This window comes from Podospora bellae-mahoneyi, assembly GCF_035222275.1.
Source record: "Podospora bellae-mahoneyi strain CBS 112042 chromosome 1 map unlocalized CBS112042p_1, whole genome shotgun sequence".
Taxonomy (NCBI): domain Eukaryota; kingdom Fungi; phylum Ascomycota; class Sordariomycetes; order Sordariales; family Podosporaceae; genus Podospora; species Podospora bellae-mahoneyi.
The window spans coordinates 3520619-3538149 of NW_026946359.1; the positions used below are offsets into that span (position 1 = coordinate 3520619).

Genomic DNA, 17531 nt, shown 5'->3' on the forward strand with positions numbered 1-17531 from the left:
TTGAGAATGTTGCTGTTAGTGAGAAGAGAACAAATAACATTTTCTCTCATTATAAGTCATTATCAACTAGAATTAATTCTCTCTCACACACACACTCTCTCACACTCTCACACACACTATTTCATACTTGTATAGGATTTTCTATAGCTAGCATAAATTGTTAGCTATCAGCTAGCTAGAGATGATTCCAATCGTCTCCAGCCGCTATACACCGTTACCGGCCGCAAAATTTAGCTCCAAGCTTTAGGGTTTTTTGCTTTATGCCATAAGTTCTCTCTTTGTCTCTATGATCCGGCTAGATCCTGGAGAAACGTAACGAGTTCTTATTTTTCTTTATAATTCTTGTTCAGATCCTAGAGAAGTGTAGGCGTAAAAGTATCTCTTGCTTTTAAAGGCTATATATACTTCCAAACTTAATCAGTCATGTTGTTTAACTTTTAAAAGTACACCTCCAGAGATGCATATTCACAGTCATTATCATCAAGTAAATCTCAAAATAAAAGGGATTCTCTGCCACTTAAAGGCTTAACTACTTCCCTTCCCATCACACCTCCCCTGCTTTATGTAGGTATGCACAATGCTGTGATTGATCCTCAATTATCCCCTGTATACATAATCCAACACCTCTCCCATCCTGATCAACCACTCCTTTTTTCCACCCCTCAACTACCCCCATGCAAAAAGCTCCTAGAGCAAAGCAAATTCGCAGTTATCAAATATCCTCTTCCTCTGTTGATCTACCCTGTGCGTGAATGGGTATCGTAATGTGATGATATGCCTTGAGAAAGACGCTGAAAAGTCTGAGGCATGAAGACGGAGCGATGCTTGCTTGTCTGGTGTGGTGATAGCCCACCCTTTGACCCCCTCTCTGCCTTTTACCCCCTTTCCCTCTCCCAGCACCACGTAAAGACACAAAAAATGAAACTCCTCTCTTTAATGCACCGCGCCGCCCAATGCTGTGAATGAAGTACAATGCTCATGTTTGTGACCCCCTTCCCCTGAAAAGAGCCCCCCTTTATGTCGTTATATACAGTATCGTCTGATGCACGTAAGTCGTCATCGAAACAAAGAAAAAAGCTTTGTGAAACATCGACTGAGATAAAAAAAAGTCAATGCTATGAACGCAACCCGCATTCTAGGGGATGAATCCACTATGGCAGATGTTAACGAGGCATGGCCGAAATTCCACCTCCGCCTCCACCCCGAGGGTAAGACGAGCCCTTGCTTCTGCTGCCACCTGCCGATTTGGCTGAAGAACCTCCACGCTTGCTTACACCTCCTGAATTGCGGTTGTATCCGTTGCTGCCCCGTCCACCTTTCTTCTTGTAGTAGGACCCGCCACCGCTTCTGCTACCATAGCCAGAACCTTGATGCTGAGAGTTAGAGGCGGCTTTGGTAAGTCTCTCAGCATCAGCTTCCCTTTGCATTGCTTTAAGCTCTCGATGAAAGGCTGCCACCTCGGGGTTCACATAGGGAGCGCCAGCGCCATACCGTGATCCGCTCGCCATATCTTCCTCGTCGTCAAAGTCACCAAACTCCTCCTCTCCATCACTGATCACAATGACATCTCGATTCCCCTTCTTCCTTATATGAGCATTGGGGGCGATTGTGGCAGCGCCAGAATACTGGTTTCTGCTGGGATCCTGGTTGCTCATCATCTCCTGGTACTGTTGGTGCAGCTGTTGAATCAGGGGCACAAAGTGAGAACCCCACTGGTCTACTTTGTCAGGAGTGACGCCGCGGATGGTGTACATCTTGGCCGGAGTCGTTGTCCAACGAGCGATCATTTCACGGTACTGTTGATCCGTGAAAAAGGGGCGAATATGGTTTGTCTCGGCCCTAATCTGAATCTCAAGCTGCTTCGCTTCAAAAAGGAAATGATCTGTGATAACTTGATGGACCTGGTCCAGTTGAGAGAAATCAAATGGCCTAAGCGCATCCAGGGTCTGCTGATGCCGTGTAGCAGTGCGATGATGACGAGATGGGGCGGCGGCGTCAAAGTCCACTTCCTCCTCGTAGTCGGATACCACGAAATTGTCCTTGGCATAGCCATTGGCATGTCGCGGCCTGTGGTCTTGGATATCTTCGTCTTCATCACCGGAACCGAGTTCGTCTCCAAAATCTCCTTCGGCCTCATCATCAATGAACTGTCGACCCCGCTGAGGCGCCAGCCGCTTTCTCGCTGGTGCAGAAACAGGCGACGACACATTGGTAGAGGGCGGTGCTCGAACCATTGCTTCGGATTTGACCAGGCACTTGCGGGAGAAAAGATCCTGCTCGGGCATCAAGATGGTCAGTCTTGTCCCGCTGGACCAGAAGTGTCTGAAATTCTCCTTGGAGACCTAAGACACAGGTGCTGTCAGTACAAAAGGCAAGGATAAACTCAAGGGTGTTGTTGCTTACGTGGTAGTAAAGATTAAGACCGCCGTTTGCGCTCGTCTCCGCTGTGCTATGAATTATCTTCACCCTCTCCATCTCGATAATGACAGGATAGATGGCTGTGTTTTTGATGCCGGGTGCTACGCCGAAGCCTGGCAGGTGTTGGTAGTTCTTCTTATCTCGCCCGGCCATAGCGGAAGCGAGTTTACCAATAGAGCCGCCTTTGGCACCCATGCCAGGAATCAAGTCAATGATAGCCTTGGCCCAGTCAGTGCGGTCCACCTGCTTAAGAGTGACTCTCTCGCCGAGAAGGCAAAAGTCACACTGCTTGTTGCAGTTGGCAGCATTGAAGTCTTCCCCAAAATACCCCAGCAGCTGCGTCCGACGACAAGAAGTCGTGTTCAGACAATAAAACGTCATCCTATCCAGCAGCTCCAGCTGCTTGTCCTTCTCAGCCTGTGACCGCACGTGCTTGCCGTCCTTATCAAGCTCATCTTTTTGCACCATGCGCCTCAGACTGGTCACGTCGCCGTAGGAAAAGTAAAGGATGCAGTCGGCAGGCTTCCCATCACGCCCAGCGCGCCCGGTCTCCTGATAGTACCCTTCCATGGTTTTTGGAAGAGAGACGTGGATGACAAAACGCACATCTGGCTTGTCAATTCCCATGCCAAAGGCTATCGTGGCAACAATGACGTGAATTTCATCATCCTGCCACTTCCGCTGAATCTCCGGCCTGTCGTCCAATCCGGCATGGTACGGCGCTGCCTTGATGCCATACTTCTCCACAAGCTTCCCAGCAATGCCCTCGCAAGAAGCGCGGGACGTCGTGTAGATGATGCCGGTTTGATTCTTGTATCTGGTGGCGATCAAACTGCCGAGCGGGTCGACATAAGTTGGGGGTTTGGGAAAGACCTCATAATAGAGATTGGGCCGGTTGAAGCTCTGCGTGAAGAGTTTACAGCCTGTCATTCCAAGCTGATGCTGAACATCTTTCCGAACACTCTCGGTTGCCGAGGCGGTTAAGGCCATCACCGGGACACCTGGGAACTGCTTTCGGAACTCGCCCAAAGCTTTGTAGTCGGGACGAAAATCATGACCCCACTGACTGACACAATGGGCTTCATCAATGACCAAACGAGCAAACTTGCCTCTCTGGTGCAGCATCTTAAGTGCGCGCCGGATCTGGGTGTTCTCGTTGGCGAGCATCTCCGGGGTAACGTAGAGCAGCTGGTAGAAATTTTCCGGTGTCTCGTGGTTGAGTTTCCCCAGTATATGTCGTTTGTGAGCTGCCGCCAGGTTTCCATTGAACGCCACAGCCAGGATATTGATCCTTTCCATGTGCTCAACTTGGTCACTCATCAAACTGAGGAGAGGTGACACCACAATGGTAACACCTTTTGTTTTTCCACTTTGAACAACCGCGGGAAGTTGATAACACAACGATTTTCCACCTCCTGTCGGCATCATGACAAAGGCATCCTCTCCGGCAAGAGTGCAATTGATGGCTGGGAGCTGGTTATGGCGGAAGTTGACGAGCCGAAAGCGGTCTTTCAGAGCTCGAAGGACATCTGCAGACCAGGGGAACTGCAGGAGCTCAGGCGGAATGGCAGTCTTCCGTACCACAGGTGGTGCAAGCTTTGCAAGAGCTCGCCTGGGTGGTGCGGGAGCACTATTGCTAGTGGCCTCAGACAACGTAGAGCGGGCAGCTGTTCGCACAGCGGCAGTCGCTGAGGGTGCTGACGGGCCTCCTGAAAATTGCTCATATGCACTAAGCAACAAATCGTCCGGGACATCGTCTTGTCCATACTCGTCTATCTCGGCCGCCTGTGTTTGGGTCCTGTTGTGCGCCCGTGGTGGTGCAAATTGCGAGGCTGCTTCCATAGCAGCAAGTTCGTCCTCGTCAACATCGAAGTGATTCGAGCTGCTTGGCACAGCTTGATGGTAGGGTGGCTGGACCCGAGATCCCGAGAACTGAGTATGTTGTTGGTTTGGTGGGAAGTGCGGAACTGGCGGTCGAAATTGAGGAGCAGCAAACTGGGATGGGCCTCGCTGAGATTGGCTACCAGAGTATTCCGACGTGGCATGGGCCTGACTAGGACCTGTAATTAAAGAAGGACATTCAGGAATGATGCGTCCCTCACTCGGAGAAGTCCTGGCATCGGCCGCATGGGCTTGTGCCCTCGGGGAAGAGTCGGCAGGCGCAATGGAGTCGTTTTGGTTCTTAAGAAAATCGAGATCATCGATGCCAGCCTTGATGAGGTGGGCGATGAGTGTTTTCTCCGCGGTCTCGATTTCTTCATCGAGTTTTAGCAGCTGTTCCTCATGCTCCTCTGTGTCAATACCATCGCGATACGCCTTCGCAATCTTGTTTACCAGGACTTCCTGATCACTGTTCAGCGTTTTGTACGAGGCGTATGACTCCTGGAGAGCAAGCAGTGCTTTCTTCTTATCGTCCAAAGGTTTTTTCGCATTCTTGATGCGCTCGCGCTCTTGATTACGCTCTTCTTTCAACCCCCTCTGAGTCAAAAATCTCCTAAAAGCTTCTGCGTTCTCCTGGAGCTGGGAGTCCACAAGTTGCAGCATCTCATCCAAAACCGAGGGCCGAGAAAGAAACAAGCCCAGGGTATGCTTGTTACGCTCAATCTCAGAGCCGAGAGAAGCCTCCGAGGCTGGGTTTTGCCCCGAGCTGACAGGCTGAGGCACCGAGGCTTGGGATCCCTGCGTGTTACCGACAGTCGCTCTGCTCCCGTTGCTGACGACATTATCGAGTTCCATAGGCATCGGCGCCGGCGCTTTCGAGGGAGTCTCCTGAATGGAAAACTCCATGTCCACATCCATATCTTGAACTCCTGGGGGCGACTGAGCGTCGGGCGATCCGTGGGAGGCCGGCGTGGTGAATTCATCCTCCGAGTCGTAGACAACATCGGCACGCTTCGCCCGTTTGTTTGACGAGTTGTTGGCTGGGGTACATGAAGCGTCCACCTCCTCGTCCAAAAAGTCGTCGCTGTTGAATTCGGCAGTCGCGGGCGACTTTCGCTTGCGAGCGGATGCTGCGACAGCTGGGACGGTTGGGACGGTTTGATTGGGTACAGCAGAACTACCATGAGAAGCTTCACGGCCCTGGACCGTGGGTTCCTTAAACGCACGGCTTGTTCCGGGCGGGCAAGGGGTAGAGATATGCGTCTTCACAACTGAAGGCGCCGTGGCGCTGCGTTTGAGAGCTGAGCGGACGGCTGAGGAGGGCGGGACGATCTCATTAATGTCTGGATACTCTTCGTCAAAGTCGTCCAAAGTCTTGATAACTTTGGTCTGCTGATAGGGGTTCGCTTGGCTACGGCTGGAGACAGGCTCAGGGCGCTCGGCATAGTCCTCTCGCCACATCCTCTTGCCATCGCCAAAGCCCACCACAGAGCTGGACCCATCGTTGCGATCTTCTTCGGTGAGATCAATGGGATCGGAGAGGTCGTCAAACTCGACCTTCACGCGGGCGCTTGTCTTAACGGGCGGCGGCGGCGAGGAAGAGCTTGCCTGGGGCCGGACAGCAGCATTGGCGGAATAGGCGCGCTGCAAAGCTCCGATCTGTGTACTTCTAGTAGTAGAGACCGGAGTGGGGAGTTGCTGTTGCTGCTTAGTCGCCAATGTTGGCCGGCGGCTGTTGTAGGCGGACAGCTTTGCCATTCCGCTCGCGTCGTCGATGTCTACCTCATTGGTGGAAGGGATGGCAGCGAGGTGTGATCCTTGAGTAGAGGCAGTGCCATGAAGAGGGTCCTGGGGGGCAGTGCCAGTCTGTGATGGAAAGGCACCGGCAGCCGTAGCACTAGGAAATGAAGAATGGTTAGGTCGTGAAGTGCGTGAAGTGCGGGTCACATCGGCAGCAGGAGGTGGAGGGGTGTTGTCGAAAGGGTCTTGGGCGGCGGGTAAAGGTGGTCCCGATGGCCTCAAGCGCGTCGTCTCTCTCAAGAGCCACGACAGATGAGCACTCAGATTGTTCCGAGTCATGGGATCGTACAGGAACCTTGGGCCCCAACCCGAATGGCTCGCATCGATGTTGAGTACAAGGAGAGGATTGCGAGGAGGGAGGGGGGTGGTGCTGAGAATCCCTGGAATGGTTCGAATCACTCTGAGTGCTTGTGTGAGGATGGGTGGATAGGGCATTGTGAAAACGCGTTGAGAGCGCTCCTAAACGCGTCGTCATGTGCTCCGCCAAGCCTAGGCGCCCGCTAGCCCGCTAGGGTAAGGTGCGCCAAGATCCAAGTGAACTAAGCTCATCCTGGGCGGCCCAAGCTCCCTCTACGGGGACAGTGAATTGGGACAGTGAATTGAAGTCTACACCGTAACGACACTGGCCTAACGGTGCGACTCTCAAGTCCGACGATCAGGGAATTTGGACAGTAAAGTTCCCGCGTATGGGGAAGGGGATTGAACGATGAAGTGCCTGCGGACTGGGAGTGGGATTGAGAAGAGGATCGGAAAGGGGGAGTGTGAGCAGAGCTGGCGTAGCAGGGTGCGTGCTTGTGTGAATATCTAGGGTGTCAAGTCGATGCTTACCTCGCGTGCTCGCCCTCGTGGTCCATGGTACCCAGGGGTCCTGGGTGTCCCAAGGAGTGGCTTGAGTGGCCTGGGTTGTAGTCTCGCGCGTGGGCGCGGTGATGGTGGTGTCCTGAGGACAGGAAGGCAGAAGCACTGGTAGGCGTGGGCGCGAGGATGTCTCGCGCGCGAACTCGAGGGCTGGTTGACTGCCAGATGTTGGTGGTTTGGGAGAAGGTTGGGAGGCTTCGGGAATACTGGAGGTGGTTAAATACCTGGGACTGGGAGCAACTATGGAAGGCGGTGGTCTGGGCTTGCAAACTCACTTGCCGGGAGCTACAAGTTCGGATTTTTCAGATGACACTCTTGGGATAACTTGGCAGGTGCTCGTGGCATGCTCTTTGATTGAAAACGCGTGCGCGTGCCCGCCTGGACTGTTGGCTGGGAATGAGGTCGTCTCCGCGTTGGAAGACGACGGAATCTTGCTCCCTCGCGCGTCGAAGGAAGAAACACTCGACATGGTGGTGTTGTCGACAAAGTTAGCACATGGAGGTTGACAGAGATACGGTGGTCATGCCTTGTTTGTTTACACCGAGACACAGAACCTATGTCCATACGATAGTACATATAGATGTTTGCCCTCTTAGCTTGAAGCTCTCTGCCAGACTACAACGTCACAGGCACTGGACATTTGTGTGGGTTTGTTTTTTCTAATACCAATCTTTCTATGCCGTGAGATGTGCATAGACTATTGGATAATGTAAGATCTAAAGGGGGCTTGGAGATGCAAGAGAGCATCTTGTCCCAGGAAATATCTCGACAATCAGGGGTGCTGTAGACTTCAGAACAAGCGCAGACCGACTACGGAAAAGGCAGGCTGAGTTAAGAGACAGTAGATAAGTAGAAGTGAGAGTGACTAAGTACGGATGATTCATTAGTATAACGAAAGAAAAAGGTAGGGTACCACGTGAGAACACAGGTGAATGGTGATTTACACCTGATCTTTGCTCTTGCGCTAGAACACTCTTCTTATCATAAATCAAGTTTATAATCCGCGAGCACGTGGAAGGGATCAGAAGGCCAGCGCGTCCACGCGCGTATGAAATCCAAGCATGACCTATTCTTGCACCTGGACACCCTCCTTTTTGCAAACAATATTTATGATCTGTGATTACAAGTTGGAGATGAAAACATTGAGCGCGTCTGGATCTTGGCTTGGATAATGCTGAGATAGTTTGTGAGTATGAAACACTGAGGCAAATAAAGAATATGGTTCTGTTGGAAGTAGAAGTTTGAGTAGTGGCACATATATAGTTTTGGCGATGGTTCAGCAGTCTATCCATGGGTTCTTTGTGCCTCGACTAAGTTGGAGCATTGTCTTCATGCATACCCTGCGAATAGTTTTGTATTCAGTTTCCTATACCCCTTGTCTAGACCGTTTACGCTCCCCCGCCCCCCACCCTTTCCCCCATTGAAACTACATACTCAATGTTACACTGCAACAGACAGGCGTTGTTTTTTTCTTCGACCATCTCCAGTATTGGACTGAACAACCCCAGCGTCATTATTCTCTTCAACATTTCATCTGAGCTTTGAATTTCATGAGACTACATAAACACGTCTGTGGCTCAAGGGGTTGATTCTGAATTGTTCGAGTGAAATGGGCAAGCGTTGAGTGCGACGCGGAATTGTAAATAGTGCGTTCAGACTCAGAGGCCAACTTCGCCAAACGTCCCAGCTTTGCAAACCCTTTGTTTTCTTTAGAGGATGAGATTCCGCACCCAGAAACTGATTCCTACCCAGCTCCAAGCTCCAAGCTCTCAACTTGATAGCAAAGAATCAGTTTAGGACAAACCCATGTCGGGGTAGGTTGAGGCTGGGTATGATGATACTTAGATATTGATCAGTGCTTCATCACACAGTAGCATTCACAATAATATTATACAGCAGAACTTTTAATGAGTGAGTTAATCCTTCAAGATTTATTCCCCATTGATCCTCTCACCATTGCTTCATTGACACCGGCGATGTCCTATCCAGGGGCTCAAGGGCAAATGCCAAGACTGCGACCCAGGTTAGGGTTTCTTTCAATCGGGCACTGTACGGAAACGAAAAAAAGTGAGATTGGCACACAGGTCAAAGAGATCGAACCCGGGGAGAAGACAGGCTTCTTTGACCTTGGGCTGGATTCCAATCGTCCCTTCCCGTCTTTGATCCCAATAACATGGACTTGGGTCGGTTGAGAACAAAGGCCGATTATCTAAGCACTGTCCATGCCGGATTGAGACACTTGTTTCCACGGCACGCCCAGGCACTAACAGCACCGTCGGATCCTGTCAGTTCTAGCGGTGCTCGGTTTCGTTGGACACCCCGGGCCCCGGGCTCGAGCTGGTATTATTCTGAACAACACATCCCTTGAACGGGACTGCTCAACACCATCACTCCCGATTCTTTGCCACATAATCGATCCATTGTCGAAATCTTCTCGAGTCGTAGCAATCACACCTCGGTTTTCTGGCACGATTAGCATGGAAAACGGGGAGCTGCGCGAGCCGCAACATCAGGGCCCTATGTAGCAGCAACCGAGACATCAACGCCCCAAGACATCCCCAGATCCGACCTTCAGTTTACTTCATCATGCCTCCGCGCAGGTCGCACAAGAAGTCGCGGGCTGGCTGCCGTCGTTGCAAGGCGAGGAAGATCAAGGTGTGTATGCGCCTTTGGATTTTCTATTCGTCAGTTATTGCTAACACTCAATGCGACCAGTGCGATGAAGTCCACCCACGATGCGGCAACTGCGTAAAGCACGGCGTCGCTTGCGACTTTGAGCACCCCGAAGTCCTCGCCGACCTCCAAGCCGCCGCCGCAGCAGCAGCTCAAACCCCCTCCACCCCCGCGACGACCGTCAACTTCGGCTCCCCCATCGTCCCCTCCGCCGGCCACCTCTCCCTCGCCTCCGCTCCGCTCGCCCGACCCCTCCCCACACCTCCCATGTCCACCACCACCGCCCCGGGACATCGACTCCTCGAACTCAAACTCATGCACCATTACACAGTCATGACCTGCAAAACATTCACCTTCACCGCACCCGTAACAGAAGACATTTGGAAAATCACCGTCCCCAACCTCGCCTTCTCCGGCTCCCAACACCTAGCAGACTCCATCCTCGCCGTCGCCGCCCTCCACCTCCGAAGCATCAACCCCAACGACAAAGAAATCGTCCGCGCCTCCCACGCCTACATGGCCGCCTCGCTGGAAGAATACTCGGCCACCCTCAACCAAGGAATCAACCACACCAACGCCGAAGCCCTGTTTCTAACCGCAGCCCTCATAGCCTTCCAGTCCACCGCCACCCGCGTCTTCATGAAAGACGAAGGCCTAAGCATTAACTCCTCCTCCATCTCCTCCCTCTCCTCCGACCCATCAAAACGCCACCAGCAACCAGGCTGCTACGCCATCCCCTTCACCTGGTTCCACTCCTTCCAAGGCGTCAAAGCCATCACGGCCGCCTCCTGGCAGTATTTACGAGTGTCACCGGTGGTAACCCAGGTAATCAACTCCCAAGCCGCCCTCCAACTCGACTTCCGCACCGGCCCAGAGACGTTTTTTGGCCATTTGTTGGAAGGGCTAGAAGAGGAGCTGAGTAACCCCCCCTCTAGCTTTGACGCTCGGGTGCCGTTGACGTCGAGACCGTTGCCACCACCAAACAGCCCGGACCATATTTCTGCCACGAGACAAGCCTACCAGCATGCGGTGGCGGTGCTGAACTGGGCGCACAAGATCCCGCACAAGGGCGCGCCGTTGGCGTTCCCGGCTACGGTGTCCAAAAGATTCATTGAGCTACTTGAGGAACGGCGGCCTCGGGCACTGGCGATTTTGGCGTGTTTTTTTGCCTTGTTGAAGTCGCTTGATGGGGTTTGGTGGTTGCAGGGGATGGCGAGACGGGAAGTTCTGGGGGTTGTGTCGTTGTTTAACAGTGATTTTTTCGGGCCGGACGCGTATAGGAAGTGGTGGCCTCATTTGGAGTGGGCGATGAGGATCGCGCTTTTCGAGCCGGAGAGGGATGGGAATGGGCAACAGGGGGGGATGCCGATACCGCCAGAGGTTTGGGGGAGTGATTGGTTTGCCGAGGAGAGGGCGCTGGAGGAGCAGGGGAGGGAGCAAGGGGATTACTTTGGGCATATTGAGCTGTTGAGTCAGATGAGCAATGCGGTGAATAGCATTCCGACTGTGCCGGAGTATGCTGCTATGATGGCTGGGGCTAGAGGGCAGGGGGGGAGGTGACAATCATAGTTTTAGGGGGAGGGGGGTAGTGGGGGAAAAGAATATTTGCCGTGATGGTGGTTTGGGCTTACTGGAGGGAAGGATATCGACCTGATGGGTTTGAACCTGGGAACTACTGGGAGGAAGGATATTGGGATATCAGTCGTATAAGTTTCAACTGGTCAGGATTTTTGCCGTCAGTGGAAAAGAGTCCGATACGGAGACAGAAGAAAGGGATCGACATAGCCACACTAAAGTTGGGCTCATCCCTCAAAGTTGATGTTTGGCGGGAAAGTTTTGGAAGTATGGAATACTTCCTGGAGGATGTACTATGTTGCAGAAAGAGGAGGAGGAGGATGAAGCCCAATAACGGGCCACTGCCTGGTCCAATAAACAGGCAGCAAGTATTTGGAAACACAGAACATGGATTTGCAATGTAATTTTCCGCATGTAGAACAAAAGGTAGACAGCAACTTTCTTCGAAGATGGCTGTCGTCTATGAATGAACCACAGAAAAAAACATATAATCATTACGCCATTTAGCCCCCGTTCCTTGTGCTATAATATTTTGAAGTTGCCCCCCAAAAAACAGTCCCACATAACAACACAGCCCAAAAATGTAAACGCCCGCGAAAGGTATATGATGCTCAAAAGAATCACCGCAACAAACTTAGATATCGACCTTCTTTTTGCGCTTGGGCGCCTCCTCCACTACCGTCTCCGCCTCGTCGAGGACATCCCGTTCGCGCTTGAGACCCTTCATCTTTCTTGTCTGGAGCTGGCTGAGATCCAGCTTGCCCATGTGGATTCTGCCGAGCTTGTCACCCATGATGTCGGTGGAGATGTTCTTCTTGGTGCGCTCCTCGTTGGTCTTGGCCTTACGCATCGCCTCCTTGAGCATAGCCTCGTCGGGTTCTTGGATTCTACCGATGCGGAAGTCGATACGGGGACCATGTTCCTCCAGCTCGACGCGGGGAAGCTTTTGGCCGGACCGCTTGGTCTGGATGGTGTAGACGCGGAGGCGGAGGACAGCCTTGGAGGATGGGTCGTCGGAGTTCTCAGCGGTGGTGGGCTCGTCAGCAGTGACAACGACAACGAAACGGAGACCCTCGACGTCAATCTTGTCGGATGTCTCGCCGCGGAAGAAGTCGATGAGCATGGACTTGGCCATGGTGAAGCCATTCGGTACAGGAGATTCGCTAGAGAATAGGTTAGCATTCACGCAAAGTAGTTAGATGCCAAGAAGTGAAACATACAAGGCCGTCCCCGCAAAAACCATCAACGGCCTGGTTCCCACTGGCACCTTCTGGGTCTTGAACTGCGAAATGCTGCGGAACGACTCGCCATCGAGGCAGAGCTCAAGCATGTCGAGGATCTTGTAGTCAAAGGTTCGCGCAAAGGTGATAGTGTGTGGGCGCTTCTTGTTGGAGCTGCCAAACAACAAAAGACTACAGTCGTTTTTCTCAGAGAAGAAGGCGAGCGAGCTGGCGTCTTCGAAAGGATGGATCGCATTCTTCTTCTGGAAGCGCTTGGCATGGACTTGCCTGAGCGCATAGAGGTCGCCTAGGGCATCTTGTGTCTGTTTGGGAACTCCTTCTTAGCATACATTCGTCTCAATTGCATCGTGGGTGCATCGACATACGATTTGACTGCAGGAGGTACCCCTCAGAAAGAGGGCCTTCTTGGGGTTCTCGACGGCTTTCGGCGCCCGCTTCTCGAGGGCACGCTTCGAGCGAGCGGTTTTGGGCTTTCTGAATTTCAAAGTAATTAGCAATGTTGTGCATACAGCTTCCCGAGTCGAATTGGAGGTGCTTACACTGTGCGAAGCATTTTGATGGCGATGTTGTCAAAAAGTTGATGATGGTGGTGCTAACTTGAATGGCTGCGAAATTATTTTGGCTAAGCTCAACTTTCTTATCAGCTTATCGCTGCGCTCTTGCGCTTGGTGAATCTGGGTGGGGCCGGCAGAAATGTGGGGCCCTGGACTTTAACATCAACTCCAAGCTTCACATCATGGCATATGAAGGGTACCAACATCAATGGATATTACAGCAATACGAGAAGTCGGCACATTACTATCTTGGAGATTCCAGTCAAGTATATTTCAATATTAGTAACATTTACTATGAACGCATGAGCACAGGTTTGTTGTTGGTGTCGGGGGTAATCCGTCTTCACCACACTAATGAGTTTGACCAAACACCTCCCGCCACCATGTTTTGGGAGTTTGGGTAGAAGTCCTCAATGCCCAATCTCATGTTCTGCTTAATAACTGGGACTTTGTGATGAGCTGACCACTGGGCCGGCATATTGGTTTTGAGTGCTCTGTCATCAAGAGAGCCACAGGCATCGTGACTGCGGTGGATGAGATGTTGTTTTGGTTATGAGGTACCGGGAAGCACTTGCTACTGATGGAAACCTTGAGGTCCATGCTGCGGCAACCATGCCGATGGGTCTGGTCCCGGAAATAGTGCACCAGTTCGTCTGATGTGATCCTATCTCATCCCAGTCATTGTGGGCTCTTGGGTAGCGTTTGTGATATATTGAGTTCTACGGGACCCTTTTTTTTCTGTTGTAAAATTCTTGGTTCTAAGTTGTGACCGGAATTTAAAGCTCGTTGTGCAGAAGTCGGTAAGAGGATAGAGTAGAAAATAGGCGAACAGTCAACTTGGATGGCGCAATATGATTTTCCGAGTATTTACCTAAATATGTGATGATTATAAATATTTGTACAAACACAAAGAAGATAGATTGACACTTGAAATAATTTGGCCCGTCTTGAAAACATGCTGCTCCATCTGTTTGTATGCCTTGACTGTTGATTTGGGCCGAGAGAGTATCCTCGGGTACCGCACCCGGGCCTTCAACATTGATATTTTTGGGTGCCGAACAAAGCCTCTTGCCAAATTTTGCCTGCGTATTGCAAATGCTTTTTCATCCCGAGGTGTCGCCAGCTGTTACCTCACCGCACGGTGTTCTTCTGTCCATCTCTGCGGCCTTCACTGGGCTGACACGTGCGCGTCGAGCGCGGCGGGCGAGCCTGCCCAGCAGCATCAGGATGTCTTGCGCTCTCCAGGCCGCGCAACAAGGTTTCTGTGTCTGGAAAAGTAGCATTTGGCAGAGCATCTTCAGGTAATTCTAGCCATATATATTATAGCGTGGGAAACGTCGTGGGTATCAAGATAATGCGGTGGAGAGACGTCCGGTCCCTCCAAACTGGGTGTTCTTGCTAGTCTTTGTCCCCTTTCCGCCCGCGGATTCCGCGCAAATCGAGGCCAACGGCTACGCCAAAATAACCGTTGGATTCCTTTCCTTCCGCTATATCGTTTGATGCAAGATATATGATGGTTGCTGCCATTGCTGTTAAGCAATTCGACGAACAAGACAGCATTCTCGTCTGCTGTCCTCGCAGCCTCCACTGGGGCGTGAGCTCTCATCCTCATCACATGCTGACCACCCCCATGCCCCCCAATACTCGGATCTTTTAACACAACACCCAAATGCTTTGCGATATTGAGCATTTCAACCAAAACAGACAGCCCGCAACACCTATAATTCCTCTCAGAACTTGATTCCCGGAATCCTCAACTCTCGCTCTATCCAACCATGTTTTCCATTTCACCATAACCCCATCCCATCCCCATCTCTTCCCCGTCCCCCTTCCCCTCCCCTCCCAGAGAAACCCGCGCTGAGAAAGAAAGTAGATCTTTTGGGGCTGTTGAAGGTGGCGCGGCACCGGGAACGAGTCGGGCGGGAACGACGCGATCGCGAGTGTCGAGTAATCCCGAAGTACCGTCCGAAACTCAAGACGATCAGGGAGGTGCGTTGGGAGGAGTGATTTTGAGTCATGTCTTTCTCTTGTTGGTGATTTCGGTTGGGTGTCTGTCGTTTGTTGTAGTGGTTTTGGTAGGTGTCTGTCTTTTGTTGGTGGTATTGGCGATGGAGAAGGAGGCGGCTTTCGTTTTTGAGATGGTTGTTTGGATTGTTTTCTGACTTGGTTGGCATTCTTTTTTGTTTGGTGGGTTTCTTTGTTGTTTTGCTCTTGCAGTTAGCGCTGGCTCTCAGCGTTTGGCTTTCTTGTTTTCTGTTGGCGTTTTTCTGTTTGTATCTAGATACCTCTCGGTGTTGCTTTTTTTGGCTTTTTCATGGTGGAAGTCCACCCAGTGTCCCCCCAGCACGAGCGACGAAGCTGGACTCTGCACTTCCTCGTGGTGTCGCTTGGTAACCGGTTGCAAGCGTAGCAGGGCCAACGAAGAGACGCATCTGTAGTTGGTGGTAATAAAATCAGCTGTCCATGAGTTGTTCTAGGGATTGACATGGAGTTTTGTGTGGTTGTCGTGCTTCTGTCGTGTTGTCTGATCCAACATCTACCGACTAAGCCCTCCGCTTGGTGTCCTGCCATCATCATCGGTCATCGCAGTCAACCAGCATTTATTTTCTCCTGTAAAAGATTCAACCACGCGTGTGATGTTAAAAATTGGCGTAATAAGGTTTCGCTGTTGAGGATGCTGCCTGTCTTTTTGCTGTCAGTTTGGCGGAGGCTGATTTTGACTCACCGTGGCTGCCCATTAAAGTCAAAGTAAGTTCACCTTGGCCTTTTGACCTGAATCTTCACATTACAAGACTCTCCCAACTAATCCTTGGTAGCACATTCACCACGCATTATCACCAAGTTGACCCCAAAACCCACAATGGCAACCACGCCAAGACCCCTCTTCGTTTACGGCACCTTGTGTGCTCCAGAGCTGCTTGCCATGCTCCTCCGGGAATCAGATGAGACCGCCCCCGACGTCGACAAAATACTCCCCATGCTGCAACCTGCAACCGTCAAGGGATATGAGCGGCGTTCGTTATACTTCGGCAGTGGTTACGCCCAGCAGCCCGCGGCAATTGCCTCCAAAGACCCAAATGCCTCGATCCAGGGCTGCCTCCTCACACTAGCGACCACGTCTCAACGTCGGAAGCTCGACAACTTCGAAGGTGAAGGAGAGGCATACAAGTGCGTTCCCGTCCAGGTTTACATCGCTACCGATCAGTCAGTAGCGGCAGACATGTACCTCTGGAATGGCCCGATGGAGAAGATATCTCCTGATCCTTGGGACTTTGCCGCCTTTGTCAAAAATGGGCTACAGGACTTCTTCCTCAATGTTTCTGAAGGAATGGAATTTGGTGGTGAAGACGACCATTAAACTTGCAGAAGAAAATATGGACCACAACTTGGTCAAAGTAAACACATATAAAATGTAAGTTCCCCTATGTCACCTGCAAGTGAGCTATTTCGTGATGCTGACAGGTTGACTAGAGCGCTTATGTTCTCAAAAAGGAAAACAGAAAACAATCTTGGCAGATGTCGTTGGATTCAGGGGCTCGCTCAAATATTCTTCCGCTGCGAGATATGAAGATGGTGTGGGGAGTGGCGTGGGGGCGACCCGATTTTGGTGTTCTTGGCACGGTCCCCCTGAGGTTCCGTTTTCAACCGCAGACCTTGGACGACGCAATCAGCTTCCCCATAAAATCCTTATCTGACGACTGTTCCAGCCGCAGGCTCGCAGCCCGCGGAGATGGGAAGAGGGTGTGCTTTCACTGCCGCGCGCGAGCTCCGAGAGGTTGCTTTGGCCAGGAACACCCTTATCTTCGTCCCCGTCGAGAGCTGCAGGAGCAGAGATAACCCACACAACCCGGTCGCTCCAATCACATCGTTGCAATTGCAATCGTCAAAGCAGTGAGCAGCGTCGGTTCAAGCCTCATGAAGTCATATCCAATGTGGGCGTCTGTGAGGTTCTTGGCTTTGTATGATAAGGACGGCAATGGTGTTGAGGTTGTTGGTGTCTCGGGAGGGAGGATTTTGGGTGAGGTTTCGGAACACAACTGCAAGAAAAACTCAAACTCGAAAAAAATCCAAGGAAGAACGGAGAAACAGGAGATGTCATACTGGTTTGTCGACAGTATTCCCGGTGAAGAATAACCCAGACTCCACAAAAGCTTGTATAGCGGGAACTGTTGAGATATATGGGGATCAGATTACCACCGTAGGGACGGTACTTGCATCTCCGGATTCGAGGCTGGCTTTTCTTGACATGCATATCCGGCCACTCAGAGGGCCCGTTGGACCTCTTATCAAGATCTGCGGTGTGGCGCGGCTCCCGTTTGGGGGTTTTCCAAGTTCTAGATCTGGGGAATGCACACTTACCCGTGGTTTTCAGCGTGCTGAGGGTGCCAAACATGCGTTTCCGGATCGAGTCCGTGGAAACGTCATTGTGTTTGTCGGTAGTGATATGAGTGCGATATGAGAGAATTCGGGAGTGAGCCAAGAGTCGTGGTTGTGTGTTTATGGAAGTTGTATATCCGTCAAGTTTGTGAGG

General features: G+C 51.6%; 4 protein-coding genes across 4 annotated transcripts; 2 read left to right on the forward strand and 2 right to left on the reverse strand.

Moving 5' to 3' along the window:
- Positions 1 to 1163: 1163 nt before the first annotated feature.
- On the reverse strand, positions 1164 to 6971 carry SGS1 (ATP-dependent DNA helicase sgs1; the record flags this gene model as incomplete). The annotated part of the gene is made up of 3 exons (XM_062874366.1): positions 6928 to 6971; positions 2404 to 6196; positions 1164 to 2342 (listed from the first exon to the last, which is right to left on the reverse strand). The coding sequence occupies exons 1-3, from the start codon at positions 6951 to 6953 to the stop codon at positions 1164 to 1166; spliced, it is 4998 nt and encodes a 1665-aa protein (XP_062737484.1). The 5' UTR covers positions 6954 to 6971.
- A 2178-nt stretch (positions 6972 to 9149) lies between these two features.
- Positions 9150 to 11678, forward strand: QC761_110760 (uncharacterized protein). The gene is made up of 2 exons (XM_062874367.1): positions 9150 to 9612; positions 9673 to 11678. The coding sequence occupies exons 1-2, from the start codon at positions 9544 to 9546 to the stop codon at positions 11188 to 11190; spliced, it is 1587 nt and encodes a 528-aa protein (XP_062737485.1). The 5' UTR covers positions 9150 to 9543; the 3' UTR covers positions 11191 to 11678.
- RPF2 (rRNA-binding ribosome biosynthesis protein rpf2) lies at positions 9622 to 13161 on the reverse strand. Its single transcript, XM_062874368.1, has 5 exons — positions 12986 to 13161; positions 12812 to 12920; positions 12426 to 12748; positions 11262 to 12368; positions 9622 to 11094 (listed from the first exon to the last, which is right to left on the reverse strand). The coding sequence occupies exons 1-4, from the start codon at positions 12997 to 12999 to the stop codon at positions 11840 to 11842; spliced, it is 975 nt and encodes a 324-aa protein (XP_062737486.1). The 5' UTR covers positions 13000 to 13161; the 3' UTR covers positions 9622 to 11094; positions 11262 to 11839.
- Positions 13162 to 15674: 2513 nt separating this feature from the next.
- Positions 15675 to 16358, forward strand: QC761_110775 (uncharacterized protein; the record flags this gene model as incomplete). Its single annotated transcript, XM_062874369.1, has 2 exons — positions 15675 to 15748; positions 15878 to 16358. 2 exons carry the CDS (start codon positions 15675 to 15677, stop codon positions 16356 to 16358), a joined length of 555 nt encoding a protein of 184 aa, XP_062737487.1.
- Positions 16359 to 17531: the final 1173 nt, after the last annotated feature.